This window comes from Topomyia yanbarensis, chromosome 3 (assembly GCF_030247195.1).
Source record: "Topomyia yanbarensis strain Yona2022 chromosome 3, ASM3024719v1, whole genome shotgun sequence".
NCBI lineage: Eukaryota > Metazoa > Arthropoda > Insecta > Diptera > Culicidae > Topomyia > Topomyia yanbarensis.
The window spans coordinates 157,051,997-157,078,911 of record NC_080672.1 but is presented as its reverse complement, the minus strand read 5'-3'; the positions used below and the strand labels follow the sequence as shown (position 1 = coordinate 157,078,911).

The 26,915-nt window shown below is 36.4% G+C and overlaps 1 protein-coding gene across 10 annotated transcripts in view; it reads right to left on the bottom strand.

Annotated features, from left to right (window-relative positions):
• LOC131692345 (uncharacterized) overlaps positions 1-26,915 on the bottom strand; it is a 312,974-nt gene that overhangs the window by 66,758 nt on the left and 219,301 nt on the right. For all 10 annotated transcript variants that reach the window (XM_058979330.1, XM_058979331.1, XM_058979334.1 and 7 more), the window contains exons 4-5: positions 24,973-25,078; positions 14,139-14,320 (exon numbers count right to left, since the gene is read on the bottom strand). In XM_058979330.1, coding sequence (XP_058835313.1) covers positions 14,139-14,320; positions 24,973-25,078 — 288 coding nt within the window. The remainder of the gene's footprint in view (positions 1-14,138; positions 14,321-24,972; positions 25,079-26,915) is intronic.

Sequence of the window (26,915 nt, the reverse complement as noted above, 5' to 3'; positions counted from 1 at the left end):
GACACCGAAGGAGTCATTCGCAAGTACAACATGTTTCTTCAACATTTTCTTTCACAGTTTCATGATTTTTCACATCATTTGCCACATCCTCCTTTTCTTACCTGAAAAACGTCAATTTATTTTTTTTAAATCTACTGTATTAATACTCTTCGTATAAAAATTGAACCGCTGATTTTCTTGGCGTGTACATTGGCAAATTCAAATTAAACCACTGGATCAATTCAATAAAGTCTTGATATGAAAAGTACGAAATATATCTTCTACTTTTACATTTACGCTGTTTCTTTACCAAACTCGTTATCAGCGCTAAAAGGTGCTAAAACATCGCTAGTTGTAGCATACATTTTGCCAGATGGAACAATTATAGAAAAGCAGATTTTCGTTACACGTAATTTATTTTAAACTGTTGTTTCGGGAGATTTTAACTTAGATATTTCAAAGTAAAAACATATTAAATTATATGCTTCATATTATCTCTGGTGCTGCACAATCAACACATGAAAGTACAAGCATTGATCTCTTGTTTGCCAAAAACGCCAATGTAGAAAGCCAAAATATATTTTCATATTATGAACCAATGCTTTAATTGATCCAGTGGTTTAATTTGTAATCTGCAATATACAATACATGGTAAAATAATTGCCGGTTGACGACCAATGTCAAATGCGCAAAAACAACAAAAACATCCCATTCAAGCGTCAGTCCGTTTAATATCGTTAGATTAGCAATAACAGCCCGAAGTGTAATCACAACACTCCGGTTATATTACAGACATTACCAACCCATCGTTTTTAAAGCTTTATTTGTACCTTTTTGTATATGTTGCTGTTCAAGTAACTTCCTTGACCTGATTCATAGTTTGTACTAACAGATTATCGTGCTCAATAAATCATCTTAATCATTTATTTGATGGTTACGTCCTTTAAGGGGTTTTTATATGTTGAGGTCGCCAGAAAATTAAATATTTTTTTATTCTTCTATCGTAAAGTTCAGGTTCTTAATAATGTTATCTCAAATTTTTATAGAGATCGGAGAAATAGACGCAAAGTTATAGCGTTTTTCATCTTGCTCCCTTACGGAGGTGTGCATTATACTTGAAACTTCAAATGCGATTATCTCGAAATCGTGTTTTCCAAAAAACGTCTTTGCGGTGACTACGATTGCCGAAAACGTTTCCAACCGATTTCAAAACTTTTTCTAGCTTGTTCGAAATTGAACTGCCGTATTCTTGAACAATTACATTTTTTCGTCAAAATTTTTATATTATTGTTATGATTTTTTTTTTAATAATTTTTGTCTGGTGAAAAAAGTGTTTTTTGGAAAAATCGTCTCCGTTTCCAATAAGAAGAAAAACATTTTTTAATGAATCGTTCAAGGACATCACAGGTACATATACTAATGATTTTTTTAGTTTTGTGCTTTCAGTTTAGCTGTTGGACTAGAATCGTAGTCACGGCAAACCTCTTTGAAAAAAAAAACGCGTTTTGCGGAAATAACTATAACTTCGATAATTATTAATATTTTTTATGTTCTTAAGTGGATTGAGTGATTTCAAAGCCTTCTGGTCGCGAAAAGGAATGTTTAATGTAAAACAAAATATGACTTCTCAGGCCACATTGTATCCAGTTTCATCACATCAGAAACGTTGTACTGCTCTGGTTCAATACGTTCTCTTTTGTGAGCCCCGTAGTTTAAAAATAAAGATTGATAAATTCGTTTAAACACATATTCGTATTGAAATCATAACCAATGCATAATTTTAACGGTTGAGTTTTATTGGCATATTGTTACTTGGTTTTTGTAAAATGTCGTAATGTTATATCAGCCCTTTTATAATGCATGGTCAAACGAAACAGACAAACGAATCCTCGGTACATGCACTTCTGATTTCAGATAACTCAGTAAAACGCGTCGCGTAATGTAGATTGTGTGTAATTCTAGTATATTAGATATTTTTTAGTTTTGCACGAAATTATTGCACTACGTAGAAACCTTGGCTAAAATTAATTCATTAGGAAAAAGATTCAGTTTGTGATATGTGATATTTCAAAACAGTTTTGAATGGCACTCATAAACTTTTACACAGTAGTATCTGTAACTTCTTTCTCAACTATCTTTTACTATCATTAAATTTTCATTTCATTTTTAGCTGCTGCTTCGTTATTGCTCAGTATTTTTCGACAGCTTGGTGTATTGTAGTCTTTGGGCACATCATGACTCTATATAATGCTACAGCTGATTTAGCATAACGGCACGATGTCAAATCAGTCCAAAACACCGGAGAACCACAGTCTTGTCAAAAAGAGGTAGTCGACGTTTATAAAGGCACTCTTTGTGGAAAGTTCCTTGTCCTTGTTCATAATCCCAGTTGCGATGTAAAATTGACCTCGTTTGCCGCAAGTGCAGATTGCTTGTCAGGCAAAAAAATCCTGACTAATTTCGAATTATTGTTTGTTTGTATTTTTCAACGATATTGAATCTTAAAGTTTTTTTGTAGAATTTCCCTCTGAATGAATTTTTTTTTTGTTCATTCAAGACTCTTCCACTGAAAGGTGAGAATGAACCTGATACAGAGCTATTAGACTCCGTTCCAAATGTCATCGATTATATTCTAAGTCTTTAATGTTCCCTCGTCTTACCTTAAAATCCTTCAGTTGCCCCACAATTGTGGGTAACGGGGTATTTTTTCATTTCGTCCACCAGTCAAGTAGCTATCTTCTTGATGGGCCACAAATGCTGGAAGAAATCGGTCGAATAAAGTGAGGTAACCTAGGGTTGGGGACTTAGAATTTCCGTTTTTTCCTCCTCCACAAGATGGGCAACTTTTTGACAACAACGTTTGCCGCATCTGTTGTGTTAAGAGGGTCTTTAGGCTTACCGTGTTTGCACTTTCACTTCACGTACGGACTAAAATTAATCATGTCGATTACTCGACGATCGTAGTCCTGTTTATCAATGGTGATAGCCACATTTGCCTTTTCCGCACGAAAGTACACCGCACTCAGAGCTTTTAATTGGCGAATCACATTCCAAACGTCGAAATTTGGCCGTTTCTCTTTATGCTTTCTGGTGGTAACATTCGATAAACATTGGTCGACATTAGGGGAACTGCGTCGAAGACGGACACTGTGGGTAAGTGGACAAATTGCGTTTCTCACAAAATGGAAAATTCAGTTGAATGGTACCAAATGATTTTTATTAGATTTTCAAATTATTCCGAAAAGTACTGCTATTATCTACAACGCGAATTAACAGATATTTAAGCAAAACATTTTTTTCGAGATCACGCTAATGAATAAAAATTTTTGACGCCAGAAAATAACGATTTAAACCTGAAAGCATCCTTGGGATATTTTTTATCGCTAGATTGGGATGTACAGACAGAAAACAAAATTTATTGATCGAGAAGCGTCTCACTTTGCCCTTGTCCTATGTTTATCGTTACCAATGCCCCAATAGGTTACCTATGTCAGGTGTCCGTCTTTCCCACCTTAGTTTTGGAATGCCACTTTTGTGCCTCTTTTCACAACCAATTTAAGCATCCTTCTGTTTGTTTTAGTATCACTTACTATATTGAGGGAATATGATCTCAAATCATGATTTGCGTACCATTTGCGAGCAAAGCATCAATCGATGAGTCGAATTAGTTATTTAACCTTAAGTTGTCCGTCATGTGCACAGTTCCACTATGATATAATGCTGACTTAAACGTAAAACTGTTGTACCGTTAGACGCTTTCTATATTGTTTACAGCTTTGGCGAATGGGATGTGCGATTGGCAAGTGGAATCAAACATGCTAGATTTGAAGATTTGTCTTCATTTTGAAGACATTTGAAATGTTGTGAAGACGTGTTTTGACATTAAAAATGTCTTACTCCACTATCTGGGGCTAGGTGTCATTCTAAAATCCAAACTATCTCCCATGTAAGGAAACTATGTAAGGTTTGCTCGCTTATAACTCCGATATTACTAGATGGATTTTAATCATTCATACACCAACCGATTCAGAAACACCTTACTTAACCCTCAAAAAGGCAACCGGGTCTCAGAGGCCCGGCACGTTACAATTTTTTAGTTACAAAAAAATGTGTATGCAGTATAAGCTCGGGCATGGAAATTTTGATAAGTAGCTTTGAAATCTATAACAAAAATAAAGAATTGTGAAATTTTCATCTATGGAGTGATGCGCAGCTATGTTTGAATTTTTTACATGCACAAAAAGGCAAGCCGGGCCTGGCAGGCCCGGTGTGCATGCAATATTTACTAGGAATACCACTGGTTTTATACATTAATATTTATCTAAAAAAAACATTTTTCTTCATATTAGCAGGATTTTTTTTTCATGTTTTGATTGATTTTATCTTTTTACCTTTTCTTATATGAAAAAAATCTTGAAAGTTTGAGCGAATTCTATGCATTTCTTTTATAAGAAATGTAAAAATAGCATACGATAATGACGTGTGGCATATTTTTTGGGTTAATACTTTTATTTCACCAATGTGGTCTACTTGACAATTATTTGGATACAACATAACCTAACTCTGTCGTTATTGTCTATTTTTGTTGTCTATTCTTTGTGTTATAGTTGTCGTAATTATTCAAATTGTAGGATCTAAAAGCAACAAAAAATTTCAATGGCTATAAGACGATATGCCCATGTTTTCAATCGTCTCAAAGAATCTGAAGTAATGGAAGAAATTCGAGCAAATTCAACAGCAGACGATTTCGAAACTGATTTGCAAAGCGAGGAAGAAGATGTGAATGATATTGCTTCCGACGATGAATCTGATGCAGAAAAATATGAATATGTACTCCGGTTATGCATCAGAAGAAATTAATAGCAACCCAGAAACATTTATTGGTCGTGTTCAAACGAAATGGAGCTCAGAACCAATCGACAGTCGACGTGATCTTCCGAGTACTCACCTTTTGGAAAAAAAATTGACCTTTTTACAGCCATCGCCTTATACGCTGAAATCGGGATTTGCTGCGTGTTCGTACTCATCATCTTGTAATTCCGGAACCGGCAGTCGGATCATTTAGAAATTCAACAGCAGCCAATGAAAATGCTGTACCTTTCATTTGAAACCAAGTTTGTAAAAATCGGTAAAGAATTCGCTGAGAAATAGGTATGACATTATCTTAGGAACTTGGTAAGTTCCCCCGGGGCATCAAGAACCTCCATAGCTGGCCAATGTGGGCGAAGTGCCTTCGGTGGGACAATAATGATCTAGACATGCAAAGCCAAGTAATGTTGCACATATTTTAATATATATATTGCATCATTTGGACATCATGGTGGTATCAGCTTCTATGGAAATTTGCTGTGTGATTGTACTCTTCAACACGTAACTCCAGAACCGAAAAACGGATCAATAAAAAAATCAATAGCGACCGATGGGAAGGCTGCACCTTTCATTTGAGACTAAATTTGTACAAATCGGTCCAGCCACCTCAGAGAAAAATCGGTGAAATTGTTTGCCACATACATACATCCATACATACATACATACACACACATACAGACATTTTACGATCTCGACGAACTGAGTCGAATGGTATAAGAGATTTGGCCCTGCGGGTCTCGGTTAAAAAGTCGAAATTTCGACCGATTGCATAACCTTTCTATATGAGAACGGCAAAAAGGAACTTGAATTTAGACGGGCCTGAGAGGCCCGGCTTGCCCTTTAACGTTAGGATTTTAGCTTGCCTTCACAAGGGTTAAATATTGGTAATAATTTAATATCTCCCCAATAAAAGTAGACTTTTGGAAATTGGTAAAATTAAAAAGTTCACAAAAAACGGGAAAAATACCATTCGTGAGGCAGATTTCTCAGACACAGCCGTCAAAAGAGGGCAGCCTAGTTGCTCAATGAAACACGAAAAGTCATAAATAGAAGCAACGCATGTCCGTTTAAATCACCGATTCTTTCGTTGTCTCTTACGCTGACAAGACGAGTTAGTTTTTATTCGTTCAAGTATACACCCAAAACGGTGAGCTCAGATTTTCTGTTTTTGGGCTCACAATCTCATTCCCAAAAGCAATCCTTTTTGAACATTGAGCTGTTCGCGCACAATTCGGGATGAGCGCAACGCTCACGCAAAAAAAAACGAGACACACTCACACACAAGGAAACTTTGTTAGTATATAGTTTCGTATCTTTCTTCTACACCTTACATTCCCCCCACCCAACCACCACAAGCAATCTCATCACCATTGCTGCTGCATTGCATTTTGTTTTGTTTCATTCTTTTCTTCGCTGCTATAAATAGCTCGTGACCTGAAACTTCTAGTAAAAAAAACTTATATCAGATTCAAGACTAGAACCGACAAACTTCTAATCGGTAAAAACACCTCTTTATTGCCCGTACCATGACGACACACTGGTGGAGTAGTATAATGGCGTATATAAAGCTTCACACTTATGATGAGTGAGATAATATCGTTTGCATCCCGCCGCCGCGTCGGTATTTCAGCATCGTCATTGACGCATTTTGCTTTGTACCATATTTCCCCGCTGTTATTAATATTTTGTTTGTATGTATGTGTTGGGAACTAAGCCTTACTAGAAAAAAAGATTAACGGGTAGCATCAAGACTGGAACCGACAAACATCCACTCGCTAAAACGCCTGCTTCGCACCTTATGCCATGACGACACATAATGAGCAGTCGTTTGAATGGGCTATATAAACTTCGCATCATTGCAGCAGTGATCACAAATGGGACAGTATGGAGACGATGGTATGTGTTATTCAAGTTATCCCTGCACTACATGAGCCAACAGTGTGTAGCTATGGGGTACGATATTGTATTCCACAAGTATGAGGTTGGTTGAACACTAATGCATCGTTTGGGAGCTTTTCGCTCACAGTTCGAGAGCGAAAAAAACAGAATCAATTCCGCTCTCAACGATTCGTTTTGGGTGTACATACTTTTATTCGATCGCGTTGCTGGGTGCTAACCAGCTTATCCCGAACATGGGAAAAAATCAGCTATCTGCTAGCGGAAAGCGACGCCAACCAGACGACGGTCCTAACGAGGCCGGCTCCAGCAAAAAATTACTCAGTAACAATCCGTATGCTGTTCTCCCTGTCGAGGGGACACAGAAAAAAGAGAAATTACCTCCCTTCTATGTGAAGTGTGCTCCGGATGAACTAGTTAAACATCTTAATGGTTTAATCACAAATGGACTGCGTGCTGAGATCCGTCTCTGTACCGATGGAGTAAAAATCACCGTTCCCTCATCAGCACATTACAAGACGGTTACGGAGTATCTGAATGTTATAAAAGCAGAATATTTTACACACGATATTGCAGCGGAGAAGCCCTTCAAAGTTGTTTTGCGTGGACTCCCGAACATGGAAATTAGTGACCTGGAAGCAGCCCTGAAAGACAAGAAGCTCCAACCCGTGCAACTTTTCAAAATGCGACGCAACAATCAAGACGTCCAGTATCGCGACCAATTATATCTTATCCACTTAAGCAAAGGTTTGACGAGCCTAAAGGAACTCAAAAACATCAGAGCACTCTTCAATATTATCATTCAATGGGAACGTTATAAACCAGTCCATCGAGACGTAACGCAATGTGGTAATTGCTTGAGTTTCGGGCATGGTACCAAACATTGTCATATGAAGAGCCGCTGCTCCAAATGTGGCGAAAATCACACCTCATCGGACTGCCTTGAGGCCAATACCAAAGTCGCCTGTTTGAACTGCAACAAACAGCATTTGACTACGAGCCGAACATGCCCCAAACGTGAAGAATTTGTTAAGTTTCGCAAGGAAGTGTCACAGCGTAATCGACCGAAACCCAAGAAAGAGCTCAACATCATCAACGACGAATACTTTCCAGAGCTGAACCAGTCACGGAGACCCGGCCCTATCCAAATTCCGCCTCTAGGAAAACGTGAACCACCTGCAACACTAGTTGGCCCCAACTACTCATCCCCTGGATACCGCACGTATGCCCAGGCATTGACAGCCACCCCAGATGATGCCCTATACTCGATGGATCAATTGGCGTACCTCTTTTCAGAGCTGGACAGGCAAACACGGGCCTGTCGAACCAATAATGAACAAGTTGCAGTAATGATGCGATTTTACTATCAACATCGTAACATTCTCACTGCGACTGCTTAATTTTAATGCCGCATCAGTGGCAGCTAAACAGTTAGAAATTAGTGAATTTCTTCGATCCCACGAAACTGATATCGCATTCATAACAGAAACACACTTGAAACCGCAAGTCAACTTTAGCCTGCCAAACCACGCGTTCATCCGGCTAGATCGAATCGGGACTCGAAAAGGTGGTGTTGCGATTGCAGTACGACGAGGAATTGAATTTAAAATGCTTAGTGATTTTCGACTCTCCTTCACTGAAGCGGTTGGTATTGAGCTGACCTCATCCGATGGACCAATAACCGTAATCCCTGCATACTGTCCAGTGCAGTGCAAGGATTCCAATGGCAGTGCTACACAGCTGAAAAATGACATCCAAAAACTTACTCGCCGAAGTGGAAAGTTCATCCTAGCTGGAGACCTAAACGCTCGTCACTCGATATGGGGCAATTCGAGAAATAACAAGAACGGACTTATTCTGGCCAATGATATTCAAGCTGGACACTACACCATAGTCCATCCGGAAACACCAACGTTCTACTCCTCAGCTGGTGTTGGATCCATACTAGACATCATACTCACCAACATCCCGGAGAAACTAACTGCACCTCAATCTCTCACCGAAATGTCTTCTGACCATCTTCCCGTGATTTTTGAGATGAACTGGATGATCAACCACCGCGAAGAACAACAAAGACGAAACTACCATCGTGCAGACTGGCCCCGATTTCAACAGTTCGTAGAAGATAGTGTGAACGAGAATCAACCTATAGTTTCAACCGAAGATATCGGTCGCACCCTCGAAACGCTCGTCGCCACCATCCACGTTGCCGAAGACCGCTTCATTCCCACATCAACAACAACACGTAAGTTTCTTCGACTTGATAGTGAAACAAAACGAATCATCGCGCTTAAGAACAGTGTACGAAGACAGTTCCAAAGAACCCAAAATATCTCCAGGAAAGTCCTTTATAAGAAATTAACTAAAATAATTGCAACAAGAATTCAAAAGCTTAAAAATAGGTACTTTAGAAAAGATATTCAAAATCTTCCATGCTATTCCAAGCCCTTCTGGCGTCTAACAAAAGTGCTTAAAACAAAACCAAAACCTATTCCACCTTTGAGAGACAATGACATTACGCATATAACAACCAATGAAAAAGCCAATATTATATCTCGGAATTTTTCGGCATCGCATAATTTGGGTCGGGACATGGTCAGCCCGATGGAAGCAACCGTAGCCGAAAGCGTAGCTCAGCTTGCTGGAACACAAAACTTCCTACCTGAAGGTCGAAAAATTACAATAGATGAACTGAAACTTGCAATTAAATCCTCTCGCAACATGAAGGCGCCGGGATTTGATGGAATCTTCAATATAGTGCTTAAAAATCTCGGTCCAAAAGTTCAAACCCTCCTGGTAGACATTTTCAACCGTTGCCTTGAACTCGGTCATTTTCCCTCTAATTGGAAACTATCCAAAGTTATACCTGTATTGAAATCAGGAAAAGATCCTACAAACCCGTCCAGCTACCGACCTATCAGCTTGCTCTCGTCTTTGAGTAAACTGTTTGAGAAATTTATCTACACCAGGCTCCTTGAGCATACTGTAGCTAACAACATTCTACTTGACGTCCAGTTTGGTTTCCGAAGTGGCTACTCAACGACCCATCAACTACAACGAGTGACTAACACCATAAAGCGGAATAAGCAGATCTCAAAGACAACGGTAATGGCCTTCCTTGATGTGGAGAAGGCCTTCGACAATGTGTGGCACAATGCAGTAACTCACAAGCTCCTCAACTACAACTTCCCAGTTTACTTAGTAAAAATTGTAGCAAATTACCTTTCCGATAGAACGTCCCAGGTCTCCATTGGAAATACACTCTCCCAGCCGTATGATGTGCCGGCTGGTGTCCCCCAAGGCAGCATTTTGGGCCCAATTCTCTACAACCTCTTCACGCCAGACATACCGACGCTGCCAGACGGTGGTACTCTCTCCCTGTTCGCCGACGATTCTGCGATCAGCTACGAGGGACGCATTATCCGAACTTTAGTCTCTAAATTACAGAAAGGTATTAACACGTATATCGATTATCTCTCCACCTGGAAGATACGTGTGAATGGCATGAAAACTCAAGCGATCGTGTTTCCCCACAGTAAGAGCCAGCGTCTTGTTCCAACGACGAAAATCCGGATCCAGAATGTCGAAATAGATTGGTCTTCTGAAGCGCTTTATCTTGGTCTAATATTAGACAGCAAATTATTGTACCGCTCCCACATCGACAACAGAGTGATTAAAAGCTCGATCTTGCTTAAAAGGCTATACCCGATCATAAATCGCCGCTCGAAGGCTTCAGCAGACAACAAATTAGCCGTTTATAATATGATCGTCTACCCAATGCTACTGTATGCCTCTCCAATCTGGCGAAATTGTGCGAAAACACATATAAACAAGCTGCAAATAGTCCAAAACAAATTCTTGCGAATGATACTAAACAGTCCCCCACGAACTAGAACTACTGATCTCCATCAATTAGCAAATCTTGACTCTATAATAGATGGAATATCCAAGCAAGCGAACAAAGTCCAAACAAAAGCTCTTACATCTGCATCTGAAGCCATCAGAAACATCTATCTCCAATAAATACATCCTGTAAAATGATCCAAGTTGATACATACCCTAGATAAGTAGTGAGTAAGGTTTAGGTTAAGTCAATTATTTCTCTTCATAAAAAAAACTATAATGTTTATAATGTAAACTAGCCCACAAGCAAAGAAAAGAACAAATTAACAAATAACGCAAAACCAAAGAAGAAAAACTATACAGTTGCATCACTTGATATGTAAGAATAAGCCTGTTAAAAAGACAAAAAGTTGCAAATAAAGATATTATTTAATGTAAAAAAAAATCCGTTTAAATCAGTTGTTGCTCTTATCCCACACGAGCAACGTCGTCTCCGGGCGATGCAATAAGCGCTATCGATTTTCGGTAACGTTGGCATTTGCACACACTCGCACCTAAGTGACTAAACCATATACCATATTAGTTTATAAATAGAGGTGACGCGTACCCGTTTGAATCAGTTTTTGTTCTTATGTCGAACGGGTAAGATCATGGCTGCAGCGTCTGGGCACTACAATAAGCGGTAGACGCTATGCATTTTCGGCAGCGGTGGCCGTGTGCGGATTTGTCGGGTACCAGCATGGTGTCACAGAATGATTTGCAAAGTGGGTGGGCGGGGTGGTTTGGATTTAATTCAATACGGTGTGTGCTGCTTAAGAGGGTTGCGTTTGAAAAAAATACACTCAGGTTTTTTTTACGCGGGGGATACGAGCCGCGTAAATGAAAACCGCGTAAATTTCAAAATCCGCGTAAATGAAAACCGCGTAAATTTCAAAATCCGCGTAAATTTCAAAATCCGCGTAAATGAAGACCACTTAAATTTAAGAATCCGCGATAAAGGGAACCTCATTGATGGATACCGCGTAAATTTCAAAATCCGCGTAAATGAAAACCGCGTAAATTTCAAAAACCGCGTAAATGAAAACCGCGTAAATTTCAAAAACCGCGTAAATGAAAACCGCGTAAATTTCAAAATCCGCGTAAATGAAAACCGCGTAAAAAAAACCGCGTAAAAAATACCGCGCAAAAAAACCGCGTAAAAAAACATCAGTGTATATTTATTTTTATGCATGCGTGTGCGTTGTAACTTGTTAATCCATGTTTACGGCGCTTTGTAGCTGCGTAGGGTAAAGAGCCAATTGGTTTTCATGTTTCATATTTCGGTTATATGTTTTTTATCAGTAAGGCATCTGACAACGTGCTTCTGTAGTTATTGCACTGTTCAGTAGCGTAGTATTTTATATAGGAGAGCACACTCAGGTTTTTTACGCGGATTTTGACATTTACGCGGTTTTCATTAACGCGTTTTTTTTAAATTTACGCGGTTTTCATTTACACGGCCTGTATCCCCTGCATGAAAAATCTGAGTGTAATTGCATCGGAAACAATCACATTCCCAGCAGAACTTTTTGTTTTCTAATTTCAAACACTTTTGTTTCGTACTGCACACAACGGAAAATTTTAAAACAGAACTTACCGTCCCAGCAGCAGTTGAAGCGGGTGTTCTTTTTCGATTCAAATTCAAGCCATGTCTTAAGCGTTACTGGACTTAAAATTGTTTTCCCAGTTTAACCAGTCAGAATATCTGGCCTACCCTATGTATTTAAAACACAGTTCTAATTGCGTTTTAAGGTATACAACAAATACGGTTGGGTATACTAATTTAAATTTTAAAATAAATCTGTTTTAAATTATGGAACAAACCGCTGTACTGAAGATATAATTATGTCAGTCCTATCACCACATAAAACACCTATATAACATAAAACGCTGCAGAATTGGTTTAATAATACAATATTTACACTACAGAGTTATAACACGTTTTAATAATAAGCAACAAGAAAAATGTCACCAAGATAGCATAAAAACCCGTTTTAACTGGTAGTGCGAACGTTGCATAACAATGTAATTTATCAAATAATTTCATTTTTCCACCACTAATCGATCAAGAAATACTTACACTTAAGATTGTTTACTTAAGTTCATTAGTACATTATTGAAAATTTAAATGGAAAATGAAATTTCATATTTTATGGAGAATCTGTATATTTCCGTTGGCGGGCGTGGGTTTCCTCATCACAGCTCTCAATATGGAACTTTTCTTTTGAATATATTTTCTGGACAGACCAGCCTATTTTTACTAGATGGATCAGCCAAATAATGCCAATCACCTAGTGAGATACTTGATTAATTAATAGATTACCGTTAAAAGACCTTCAATAAATTATGTTTTAATGGGGAGGGTATATAGCAAATTGTAACATATGAAAACAGGCGAGTGAACAAGAACGTGTGTCGATATGTGTGATAGATAAAAAAGCTATATTTTTAATGTCACGGTGGTCGTGTCCTGTACACAACCCTTTATTTTTTTTGACATTAACACTGCAAATCGCATTTTTTGACATTAACTCTGTAAATGTCCTAATACCTCAACTTGCCCTATTTCTCCAGGATGGAAACTTTTGGTGAATTTTGCAAAACATGCTTTTATTTTATTGTTTAGGTACCCCTAAAAATCTTCATGAAATATTTTGTCGTGTTTTGAAATATTTTTTTTTTTTATTTCGATTATAGAAGTTTTAACCTTAAGGTCATTCGCCTCTTCGGGTTAGAAAAATCTCTTATGAAAAATTTCTAACCCTATGTGCGGGGTCGGGACTCGAACCCAGGTGCGCTGCGTACAAGGCAATCGATTTACCAATACGCTACGCCCACCCCCTTTTGAAATATTTATAATAGTTTAGGTTAGTTGAAAATGTATACACCTTTTTATAATATTTTTTTCACAGCCAAAATTTAATTGCGCCAAACTATTTTTTTTTACTACTAGGAGGACTATTAACTATTTCTACTATTTTTTAAACAACTTTTCAAAAAAAATGCAGTTTTAAATGGTTTCTTCACGCGATATTCATACCGTTCAAGTTGTAAAATGTTGTCTATATTTTCAGCTTTGAATTCGAAGAATTTTTTTTTGAACGAACATAAGGTTTCTTAAATATTTGATTTTTGTAGTACCAGGCATGCGAAAAACAACGCGCGAGCGAAACAGTCGCTGGTCGCCACGGAATAGTGCAACTATGCAAACAATACAACAGAGACCGACCAAAGCTATAAAATAATGAATTTCCAACTGGTCAACATGAATTATTGTAACAAAAATCAAACCCCAGCTTTTCATAATTCATCCTGAATCGAATTTCCGTTACAGTGCACTCACCACAAACAGGCGCAGACATATCGAAAAACAAACAGACGAATAGAAGGTGAGGGAAAAGATGAAGAAGCAAACACATTCTGCCAACAGACAAAACAAGGAAAAGCACGAAGCTCAAGAAAGTGAAAAAATCGCTTACAATAACAAGCTTTCCGTGATGTCTGGCACTTACCGTAATAAATCGTGGAACGCTTCTTGGTATAGTTGGTCTCCGGCACCATTAGGAAGCACTCGATTGTGGTGGGACTTTCGAGCTCCTCCTTCGGTATGCTGCCACTGATGGACACGTTGTACAAATTATTCTCACCCAGCACCGACTTGAGCTTTTGCGTTTCGAATAATTTATCGTTGATCCTGTTGGAGTGTGGATGTATTTGTACCGAGAGGGGATGACGTTGACGGGCGGTTGTGATTCATGCCGGCGCACGGTACATGTAAAATAAAGCAAAAAAAGAAACCAGAAACGGAAATGTTTGTGATCAGTTTGTTTTCCCTCATTTCTGTTATTTTTTATTTATTGAAAAAGACAGCCGAAAAATGCTCAGGCTAAGGAAAGTGAAATTCGCCGTCCCGAAAAGCAACACATTATTCTCCCGAATGAAAAGGGATCCAATTAGGAATCATTCATAAATTACGTAACATAAAAATTGACTCCCCCATATTACAAATTGTCACAAATTTCTTTATCGCCCCTCCCCTAGTACGTACGAAAAATTCTTTAAAAAAATTTCTTCACTAAAACATGTCACGTACCGTTCCAGCTTACTTCCTCTCCCCAATTGGTTACAACATATCACATTTTGTCGTACCACTTCTCCTTCCCTCTTAAAGTATTACGTAATTTATGAATGACCCATTGTATGGATCGATTGTCTGTTATTTTCCTAGTGGAACGAGTTGGCAGCAGGAGCTCTGTTTAGCTTAGGGGTTGACCTGCGTCCGGATAGTTCATGGGTTATGGAAATAAATAATCATCACACAGCATTTTCGTGATATGTATGGGGTTATCTTTTTATAGTGCGTAGCCTGAAATACAAAAAGAAAGTTCTTCCCTGTTCCAGTTTTTTGTGCCCAGGAATGAGTGGAAATTATTAGGATTTATTGGATTCTATCACTATCAATTTCACGACTTTTCGAGGGGATTATGAAGGAATTGTCGATTGATTTTCATGGTAGGTTGATATTTATTGCAAGGCGTAAATCAACGGTACCTACTCCTATTAAATGGACATAATTTTGTATTCTTGTTGTGAAATAAATAATTGTAAATAATTTGGAATAGTACTTGACACCCCCAAAATGTTCAGCGCTTTTACAAGTGTTTGTTGTTTAAAAGCAATCAGAACCAGTTTTAATTAATTTTGTTTGCTTTAAATCACAGCTAGATGTACAGATGTAATCAGGCGATAAATTATTGATAGGATAAACTCATTAATTACATAGCGTTTCGAGCAATTTTCCAATGCCTATCTCTTGTTATATATCACCATATGCTTTTATATTCCTCTTTATAATGACGCACGCACAGACAGGAAACAATGTCAAACGAAGTTGAATCAATATAAAAATTATTAGAAATGAGCGACTGAAAATAAAAGTCGCAAGGACAGAACATGCTTTGTATAACCCGTTTCAAATATAGGTATGTATTAGAATATAAAAATCGGAAATAAACTTCAAGCGTAAAAACCGGACGGAGATTCTTCAGCATAAGAATCGCTTAAAAAATGTTCACCCGTAAAACTCGGCAAGAACGAACGGTGTCGGTATCAAAATCACTTAAATATAAATAATTCGTTCGCAGGAGCATCCGTATATCGTAATATTCCACCTTCTAATAATGACGTAGCTTCACAACAATCCATCCCCCCATAAAGCTGAGTTATTCGAAAATTAGCAAAGAATTTTTCAATGTGATTAAGGTTAGTCGAAAGGTTAAACAATAAAACAAATCGAAACGACACATTAACCATTCAGTACTGAAACCAAATAATTTAGAGCCATACATATTTTGGACCCTGTTAATATATTTGCCATCTGCACTGCCAGGTTTCTCTGCATTTGTTTGGTTTGATGCAACAATTACATTCCTTGGGTTATCAATTAAGTGATATTGAAACTTTATTGATAACCCAAGCAATTCATCTCTAATTGTTTAAAATTTATCGGAATCCATAGTTTAAAAAATATCATCGATAACATTTTATATTTCGACGATAGCCAAGAGGAACCGGTGGAAGTGATACCTATTTAAATTGGATTTAGATATACAATTGTAATACTGTTTATTGATTCAATTAGTTTGTCTGATTTGGTATTGTGCATGTTACGTGTTTTAAAAGGTTTCTTTGTAATATTTTATCTAAATTTTTGTGGAAGGGTTCGAAATGTGAAATTTTCTAGAATATTGAAAGTTGACTTCTAACTTTACCTGCAATTTATGCGTTAATAGTTGTACCGGAAGTTCTCAGTACACCTCGAGTAGACCCGCCTCAGTTTTTGCGTACAAAAATGTTGGTGTCTCAGTTGCAGCTGCAGATAATTAGCCAAATACTATACATTTATACATATCTAAATTTGAGTAGTATTCCGTAGTTCGGCTCAAGCCGTCATGGTGTGAATTTCTATAATCACAAAATGCTTAGTTTACGGGTATGGTATCATTTCAAATTTTTCTAGTCTGGAGCATCTAAAGTCTGCTAATCTTGCTTAAGTTCGTTTTTTAATTGGTTTATTTGACACGGCTCTATGAGTTAGCTTGATTGAGTTGTTGGTTTTTTATAGTAGGAGAGACCGAGAAGGGTTGAAACAATTTTTTGGTTTTGTTAGACAAATTGACAAAAACTGTCAACCGTCGATTGCTTATTTTCAAATTTATTATTTCTGTGTATGCTTTATCAAATTACATCAGAATAACTGGTACAAATCAATAACAAAGCATCAATATATTGATTTTTGTAACAATGTTCTTAAAATGGTTAATATGACCAGTGATACTATTCATGACTGAAAGTGATACGGGTTAATGAAAACAGATAATTTGGTATACGTGTCGGTAGTATTTAGTTTATTTTGGATTATGGTCACTTCGCTCCAATCTTCAGAAGCTGATAGGAGTAAATAATCAGAACAAATGCATATTCCGTGGTTTTTAACTGACCTAGATTTAATAAATAGAGAACGTTGATCACTGTTGTCAATTCAGGGAAGAATCTTGATTATTATTTGTTCAGGAACGTTATTGTGATTCTAACATTACCGTAAGACTAGAAGTTCATTATCGAGGAGAGTTGAAACAAGGTGTTTCAACTCTCCTAGGTCGAGAAGAAAAGCTTGATCCACAATTTACAATTTATACATCGCAAAGGTAGAAAGAAACGCATACAATTCATATATTTTCATGATCGAACATCACTTAATATCCTATTTATACCAATTTGAAGAAAATACCGAAAACTTACTTCTGCTTATTTTTTTGTAATGTGTTTACCGTAAATACTCAACCACTTATGTAACGTAGTTGGCGTGCATTGGCGCCAATATGGGCAAGATGTACCTAAATAAAACAACTGTATTATTGTTTTATCCCTAACGGTACTGTTTCGCTAGTAATGGGCACTGTTTCAACTCTCCTTTGTTTCAAATCTCCTCGATTTCCCCTACACAATGTATGCAAACAAAAAAACAAATGCATTTCCTGTCTGCTGGATCGTGCTGATTCAGATCCATTTTCTTATGAGTGACGCATTAATTGTATTGGCATTCAATCAGTTTTTTCGCGTCATCGCACACGTTCATGAAGCCATCGCTACATCTTTCTTGGCGCTTGGAAATGAAAAAATCAGACACGGTTTTAGAGGATATGTAATTATTTTGTGCTTGACCCATGAAATTGAAGACAAATATAAATTTTTAGCTCTATAAGCGTCTTTAATAGCATCGGAAACATTATTTTTCAAACTGTGCAAAAAAAAAACAATTAAATACTAAATAACTTAATAAGCTTCTAAACAACAAAAAATGTAGGGGATAGTTTGTATTCATAGTACCACCTTTGAAGACATGGTTTCGGGAAAACCAAAAAAGAAAGTTTTGTTACGATTTGCTTGCAGATAAAAACCGGTTCCGTTCCAAGCTGTATTTATCTTCATAAACAATAGTCCGATTTGCTTGAAATTTTCAGAGCATATTTATAAAATATGCTACTTTCAGAAAATGCAGAATAATCGATTTTTTAAATTTTAACTTGGTCCTATACTTTGGGTTTTACGATTCTACTTTGCGGTTTTAAATAAGTATTTTATTACTATCACAGGATATACGAAAATCATTTCTTTATTCTCCCGAAAAAAGCTACATAGGATGACATGACCCCCTACCCCTGTTGTCACAAATCGTCCCAAAATACCAAACTCTCCCCTCCCTCATATAAAGGTATGTCATTTATGGATGGACCCTTATGCAGACAATAACTTTTAATTTAAAGCGTTACATTTTTATACATAATTTCGCAGTCAACATTATCAATTGATGTATAAATATTAGACCGGCAACAATTTTGGCTATTTTTTCGAACACTGCTAATTCAAATGGTAATTGGATGCACAAATCATATGCAAAATATGAGCTTTATCCGATAGCTCGAGTTCACCCACAAGAGGTTTCAAGTTTCTATAGTAATTGATATGGATATTCGGAAATAAAAACTTAAAATTCAATAAAAAATTCCACAGTAACTCTGCATACCTCAAAACTTATGGTAGCGTAGCTTATTTTATAACAAACAGCTTTGTTGAAGATTGCATATTGATTGGAGGTTCCCTGTGAAAACCAACCGATTTTTTTGAAATTTCCTATTCAAAGCATGTGCGAGAGAGAAGCAATACATAACTTCATATGACAATATCTTTCTACTTCAAAATCGGATCAATTTGCAGTCTTCGGCAATGTTGATCCTTACACCTCAAGCTATATATCTGCAGATTTTAGGATGCACAAGATGATACTGGCATTTTGTACTGAATTTATTGTTTCTATTGTCAATTTTTCATATATTTTCACATACAAACTTGAAAACTCTTGTGAGTGAGCTAGAGATTTTAAAAAAAGCTCATATTTGAGAAATGGTATGTGAAGCCAATTGCCTTTTGATTTACCAGTGTTCCGAATAAAAGTAAAAATTGTTACCGGGCTAATAAATATGTATATGTCATTGCTTTGAATCCAATTTTTTTCTGATTAAATGTTTGCCACATTTTTACATTTCTTATAAAAGAAATGTATAGAATTCGCTCAAACTTTCAAGATTTTTTCCGAGGCCCGGAGGGCCGAGTCTTGTATACCAATCGACTCAGCTTGACGATTTGGGACAATGTCTGTGTGTGTCTGTGTGTGTATGCAACTGACAAACTCTCATTCGTGTTTCTCAGCAATGGCTGAACCGATCTTATCCAAACCAATTTTAAATGAAAGAACTATCAAACAGTAAGAACGCTATTAATTTGTTTTTGATTCTGATGTTTAGTTTCCAAGATATGAATGTTTGAATGTGTAAAAATGGCGCATTTTGCATTTTTTTAAAATTATCTGCCGAAATTGACAACATAGATTAACACTTTATATTTTTTTTAGGCAGCTCATTCGAATACCTTTCGAACAAGCTATAGATTGTTGAAATCGGACTATTATCAAAAGAGATATTAACCATTAAATATGGACGAAAGATTTTTATCATTTCCCATTGCCAGAAATATGACCAAAACATGTAATCTATTATTAACGCCAAAACGGCTTATTTTAGGTCAATAGTATCTTCGGAGAATTTTGTGAAGGTAATATGCCCTTTCTTTTGGTATTGTGCTTTTGTTGATTAATACCCCTATGAGTGAGATATTTTTACAAATTTTCTTGGAAGTGATTATATTAGTGATTGATTCATTTGTAGTTCTTACTTTTGCGAATAACTTTACTGAAGACTTCAAATATCTATTTTGAATACTTTAAAAGTTATGGCTTGTTGTTTGTTGATTACTCTTTGTCGTCTTTTTATTGTTCAATATAGTAATAATCCATTGAAATTAGCCAAACATTATTTCGATAAAACGAATTTTGTATTTCTTTTTTTTTCTATCTACAACCGCTAGAAATAATCACCGAACACTTCCAAGTTGTCTGGAAGGAACTTGATAACTTATCAGTGCAAAAATGTTCATTTGTGCGAACCTTCTGACTGCAATTTTTCTAACTTATAACCATCGGATCGATCTGAAACATATTGGAAAATGAATATCGAAATAAATAACTCCAAGCAACGGCGTAGCCAAGAGAAGGTTTTGGGGTTTAACACCATACAATCCCCCCCTCCCCACCACACCCCACTCAAAAAAATATTGGATTGAAGTTGAAAATTTATTGATGCTGACTGATTCAATTCAATATTACAATAACAATTATCTGATCCGTACATTGACAACCTGTTGTTGTAAAAATCATGAGGACTTTTGATAAATTGTCGGAATGGGGTCCTGATATGTAACTGATCTATTGGTCTTGATTTCACAGTTGTCTAATAGCATCAATATCAAATTCCTGCCTGAAAACATTCCAATAGAAAATTCCGGAGTTCTATTATCAATCATAATCCTCAGATTTATTTTTAAATTGAATTCGCTTTTGTAGAGATGTACTGTAATAAGGGTCTTTATTTAATAGGAAGCGAAGTTCAAATTGATGTAATGTCTATGAAACATAGAACTGCTCACCAAAAAATGCATAACTTTCAACATTTGCTAAAAATGTTTTTGCCTTTCTCATTCACTCTAAAATTCGTCAATCTAATCCCGACCCGGAGGGCCGAGTGTCATATGCCAATCGACTCAGTTCGTCGAGATCGGAAAATGTCTGTGTGTGTATGTATGTGTGTATGTGGAAAAAAATGTGACCTCTTTTTTCAGAGATGGAAGGACCGATTTGCACAAAGTTAGTCTCAAATGAAAGGTACAACCTTTCCATCAGCTGCTATTGAATTTTTTATTGATTGGACTTCCGGTTCCGGAGTTACGAGCTGAAGAGTGCAATCACACAGTAAATTCCCATATAAACTGAAATGAAAAATTTTCAACATCAAATTTGTATTTTTGATGCCAAATGACTTTAAAATACATGAAACATTGAGATGTGATGTAAACTCGAGAAAAATGTTTGACAAAAATTTGGACTTTTTTGGACTTTGGTACATTTTTGCCTTTCTCATATAGAAAGGTTATGCAATCACTCTAAAAATAATACCGGCCCGGAGGGAGTCTGCAGTGAGGAGTTGCTACTTTAAAATTAAAACTAGTTTGAAATTTCTTAACAAGTTGAAAATTTTCGGCAGGACCCAGACCTCCCGGATTTTTCTCCATGATCCGCCGCTGGTTTCAAGCGATGTGTCAGTATCACATAGTATCTCAAGAACGAGTTGAGACGAAAACGTAATATGATTAATAACGAGGATAACATCTTCCGAATGTAGAGAGAAATTTATGAAAAATGACGATTTCAATTCGACTCTAGCAGTTCCTGATCGATTTTGATGAGCATTTGATTTTTGTTGTATGACCAATTATATGTATAGGCCAAATGTTCAAAAACAGTATTAAGGTCAAGATAGCATCATTTTGAAACCGCCAATTTCGGAGGTTTAGTATCTTCGATGAGATTTACAAACGTTAAACAGCGCATCATTTGATAAAATAATTTTGACGGTATATCGTCCCAGAAGTATTTATGGTGAATTTTCTCAGGTTAATATTCATGACTACAATAAAGTCTCAACAAATTCGCTAAAGACACGAACTGTGTTACTATTTACTGAAAAATTAATTCTCTATAATTCTAAAACTTCAAAAATTACGTTCAAAGTTTCGGAATTATGCCGTTTGGACAGTAAGATCGATTTTCACCAAACCCCACCAAACCGAGTTTCTGGCTACGCCGCTGACTTCAAGTAAGTAGAAACAAAGTCGTTCTACACTCGTTCACAAGATACTTTTTTATATTACATTGAAACCCCGATTTTATCAGCCAAATATGAACATATGTTTGATGGGCTCTAGCAGACGAACAAGACTGAATTCCAGTAAATCCTTTCTTGAGCATGTTTTCCTTATCATGAAGATGGAAATATGCAAAAATAAAAAGTTCATCATAATCAGAAATAGTTATCAGACCACATCAAGGGACGGGAAGAATATTTTAACAGCTTCAGTTTATTATAAAGAAAAAAATTGCCCGATTTAGTCAATGTCCCCATTTTGTCAGCCTAAAATACACCATGAGACTGATAAAAATGGGTCTTTATTGTATGTATTATTCACTGTGTTTCACATTAATAGGTACATTTCACTTTTGGGGATTTTTATTACATCGAACTACAACAATTTTTAGGTAGTTTGCAAGGGGTTATTTTATAGACCTCTTCCAAAATATGGCGAACCTATTCCATTTCGTATACCAATTAATTGGTATACTTAAGGGTTTATATGTCGCAGATAGAGAAAATACTGAAATTTTCAGCTTTTTTCCTACACAATATTACGAAAGCTTATTAAACAATTTTTCCTAATAAGTTTGTGAGAATTATAAACATCACTTCACAACGTAGTCTATTTTTCATGGCTTGCGGTGAGCACGATCTCTCGACTTGCTGAACTGAAAATCATGGAATAGAAATTAATTTTTAGTATTCTTTACAGATTTAACTCGCCGCGCAGATAGACGTGGTGCCCTAAGACGAGTTCGCTAGATTTCCAGAGCACTGTGCACACAGTGTATTAACGCAAGTGACGGAAGGTTATCGAAAAGATTAGTGAAAATGAAAATTCCAGTAATGATGATGATTTTCCCAAACGGTACGTTTTCGAGAGGTTTTTATTTGTTCTTTGGCATTAGGATTAGCGATAATAATTTAAATCAAGGATGCTACTGGGAAGTGACCTTTAGAAAAAGTCGATGTCGAAGTAAAATTTGGAACTATGCACGCATACACTTCAGAGATAGCATGATATCAGGAGCTGCGATTTCATTTCAAAGCTTTTTTGTGAAAAGGGCGATACTTACAAATGTAAACATAAGGCTTTTTTCATACATGCGAATTAGCGGTTTTAAACCCAACAAATTAACCTAAAAATTTGGATTCTACGATATTGCTTTCATAAACTACAGCAAAAAATACAACGGGCGAAATTGTATTTTTTATGATTATCAAGCTGTTGCCAGCTGTAAATAGTAACAATGATCACTATTGAAAAAACCCGGACTAAATCGGTGGTGTAAAACGGTGCTTATTGTAAAAAAACGTAAGGGCGATACTTCAATGCTGATAGGTGGGACCGAAAAAGTAAACAATCGCCAAAGGGGCGATACTATCATTTTGTCAATTTCAATAACAAAAACAAATTTTAATTTAATAATTTCAAATACTTTATGAAGTTTTGGGTTTCGATCACTGAATCATGCAATCTAGGATGTAAAAAATAGTTCTTAAATAGGAAATAAAACCAAGTCTGGAAATATTCACTGTTGATTTTCTTTCAATGGTATCACTGCTAGTATCGCCTTTTTCAAGAAAAAGCGTTGATTTCTTAGTTCTCAGTCGCGTTGAAAATTTGAGTAAAGTATAAACTTCAAATCTACTCAAAAATAATTTCGATTTTTTTGGCTCAGTACAATATATAACCCCTTTAGGAAAATTCAGTTTTCCCACCACAATGCATTGATTGAGGAATTTAGATATTTTAATAACAAAGCATTAGCAATAATTCGTTTTTATGTCTATTTTATGGTCCATTTTTTCCCTTTCCCATTGATTTGGTTTGAGATTTCTAGCACTGATGTTGCCCTATGCTGATTTGAGCTATTCTCTGAGTCCTGCCACTATCCCATGTAGTATGTGTTATCAAAAACATCGCGAAGCATCAAGTTCTAAATGTTCTCAAACGATATAATATCCGAAGAGAGTGATAAGAGTTATAAGAAATGTCTCATCACACTGTTAGGTGGATTAAAAGCGTTTTATACATAATTTCGCAGCCGACATTAGTTGCAATCAATTGATGTAATATGTATATGTCATTGCTTTGAATTAAATTTTTTGCTGATTAAATGATTTTATTCCTTACCGCAACGCAGCCTAATGTGATTTCGGCTTAAGAATCCGACAGTACCACGGCAGGGTCGACAGTGGTCTCTTTTTAAATTTTCCCCCTCGAAAACACGCATACATACAGACATTGTCTCAATTTGTCTGGCTAAGTTGCTTGGTATATGGACTCCGCACTCCTCGTCTTAAAAAATGTAAAAAGCATTGTAGCGAAATATTTATACCACAAGTTACATTCAAGTTACCTATATAATTAAATATATTTCATAAAAATCAAAGATTTTGCTAAATTTTCGAGGTTTACTTAATATAGCTTTACTAAGTATTTACCTAAACAATAAAACTGAGCATTCTATCATAAATTCGTTGAACCATGGTTTCAAAAAATCTCCAATCTTTAAATGTTAACTTTTAAACTGCTCATTACGTGCAAGAGTCATATATATCATATATCAATTCCAGGTCATCCAACATCGGCATTGTGTTACTATCTAATGGGTAGCAAGCAATCATCATATGATGATCAAAACATTCGTTTTTGCCGTTTAATACATTCATCAAATACCAGCCCCATGCTAGAGCGTAAATTCGTATCAGGCATTTTGTCATTAATGAAAAATTGGAATTTTAAAATAACTATTTTTTATCCCTTCGCCATAAAGCGACACAGCGTATCCATCAATGTCACGTCCGTGTGCGGGGTTGAATTTGGGATATAATGGATCACGCCATCAAACTCGTTGCGCTTATTTTACAAAACAGATCCTTTCATTCGCTCGGTTTCACTTCAGTCGGTTCATATTTACATACGAGCATATGAAGGACGTCACTATAGACGATGGGGCTGAAAGTTGATAACACTTACCGAATCTGCAGTTCCGGCAGCGGAGAAATGTCCCGTGCGTGGCAATCAACCGTGATGTAGCCGTCCCCGTTCAGGTAGTAGTTGAGATCGAACTTAGATTCTTGAACTGTGAAATCAATTAGAGACGAAGCATATTAACGTTGTGAACGGCAACCGTATCTCTCTGGGTACCAACCACAATAGGGTGGTAGTTATTTTTGTAATGTCAGAATTTTGTCCATCGATGGTCATAAAACCAAGCAAGGTATAAAATAAATGTGCAAAATTTGAGTGAAATTGGATCATAATCAACATGTGTTCCAAATCGATAACTTTTCCAAAATGCTTGCCAATATTTGAAACTGGGTAGGGTTTGAGCACATGTTGTAAGATGTCAAAATCGCGTTTATTCAGGTTATTTTAAAAATAATTTTTAATTCATTTTTGAAAAGCCGTAGATTTCTGTTTTTTTTTGCATACATACATAAAATCCAAAGTGAAAAATATTTATAGTGAATTTATTATGAAAATTAGTTTTAATTGTTTTTGCAAGCGTCATCAAACGTTTAACGCTATTGTAATAGCGTGTGAGGTTAGGTTACCGAAAGCGTTAACAAGAAAAATAATGTGTGCACAAGAATCGCTAGAATGAAACGTAATACCTTTAGTGGTTCACCTATCATCTATCCCCACTCTTTCCTACCTTGATTGATTTTACGACCGAAGATGGACAACATCGCAAAAACACGTACTAACACATAGGGTTCGTCGCTCTGCGGATGCGGGCGGTAAATCGATGCACCACACCGCAACCGCATTTTTTTCAAAGCCGCACGCCATACCGCACCCGCACTGCATTTAATGCTGTAAAAGTGAAATATAACCAAGCTGGGTGGTAAGAGCAGAGTGTTGATAATACTTAATCTTTTAAGTTATATTCTTGATAAGTCGAGAATTCTACACTGAACAAAAAGTTAAGAAATAAATCTATCATTAAGGAAATGAAGTTCTTGACTCATTATTGCTAATATAAGAATATTTTTGTTAGTCACACATAGAGACCAAAAACAAGTTGCATATTGGATTCATACAAATTATTTACAAACTATATTTCATTAGTTTGAAAACAAATTTAAGGCCTGCTATGGAGAAAATCTACCAAATTTTAGGCGGTTGTTAGCAATAGACTGCTGGAGGCTTACGTTTTCGTTGTTTGAATCGACTGAGGAAAGCTTCTTAATTTTTTCTATACATTTTAGTCAATTTAAAAAAATCCTATATGATTTTTTTTATCTATTGTTATCTTAAGCTCAATTCTGTTTATCCTCTATCTATAGAGGGGCAAACTTTATTTTATATCATACTTTGAACCAGCTTAAGGTTTACATTGGATCTCATGGGCCAAAAATTTTCTATACAAATACTGAGCATCAAATGCAATAGTTCTGCTATGATTCGAATACACTATCGCTCGCTTAAAAAGTGTAATAATGTTTTTTTAACATTTTTTTTAATGTGGATGTTTGGCAGCTGTGTTTACATCTGATCGTCATTTTTTAATTGTTTCAGTTTTCATTGCAATTGCATCATGCAAAAAATATACTCTGCAAATTTTGGAATTTCACGTAAAAACTACCGTTCAGTGAAGCATTTTTTATTTCGATTATAGAGGTTTTAACCTTAAGGTCATTCGCCTCTTCGGGTTAGAAAAATCTCTAATGAAAAATTTCTAACCCTATGTGCGGGGTGGGGACTCGAACCCAGGTGCGCTACGTACAAGGCAATCGATTTACCAACTACGCTACGCTCACCCCCAGTCAAGCATACTTTCTTCAGTTTTTTTGACGAATGGGTCTGTAAACCAACAAAACTGTGTGTTCAGTTTGAGCAGTCAAAGGAGATTCTAGAGACTCCTTGGCATCCTAAAAAGTAACTTTCATTAGATAAACATGTGATTTGCAATT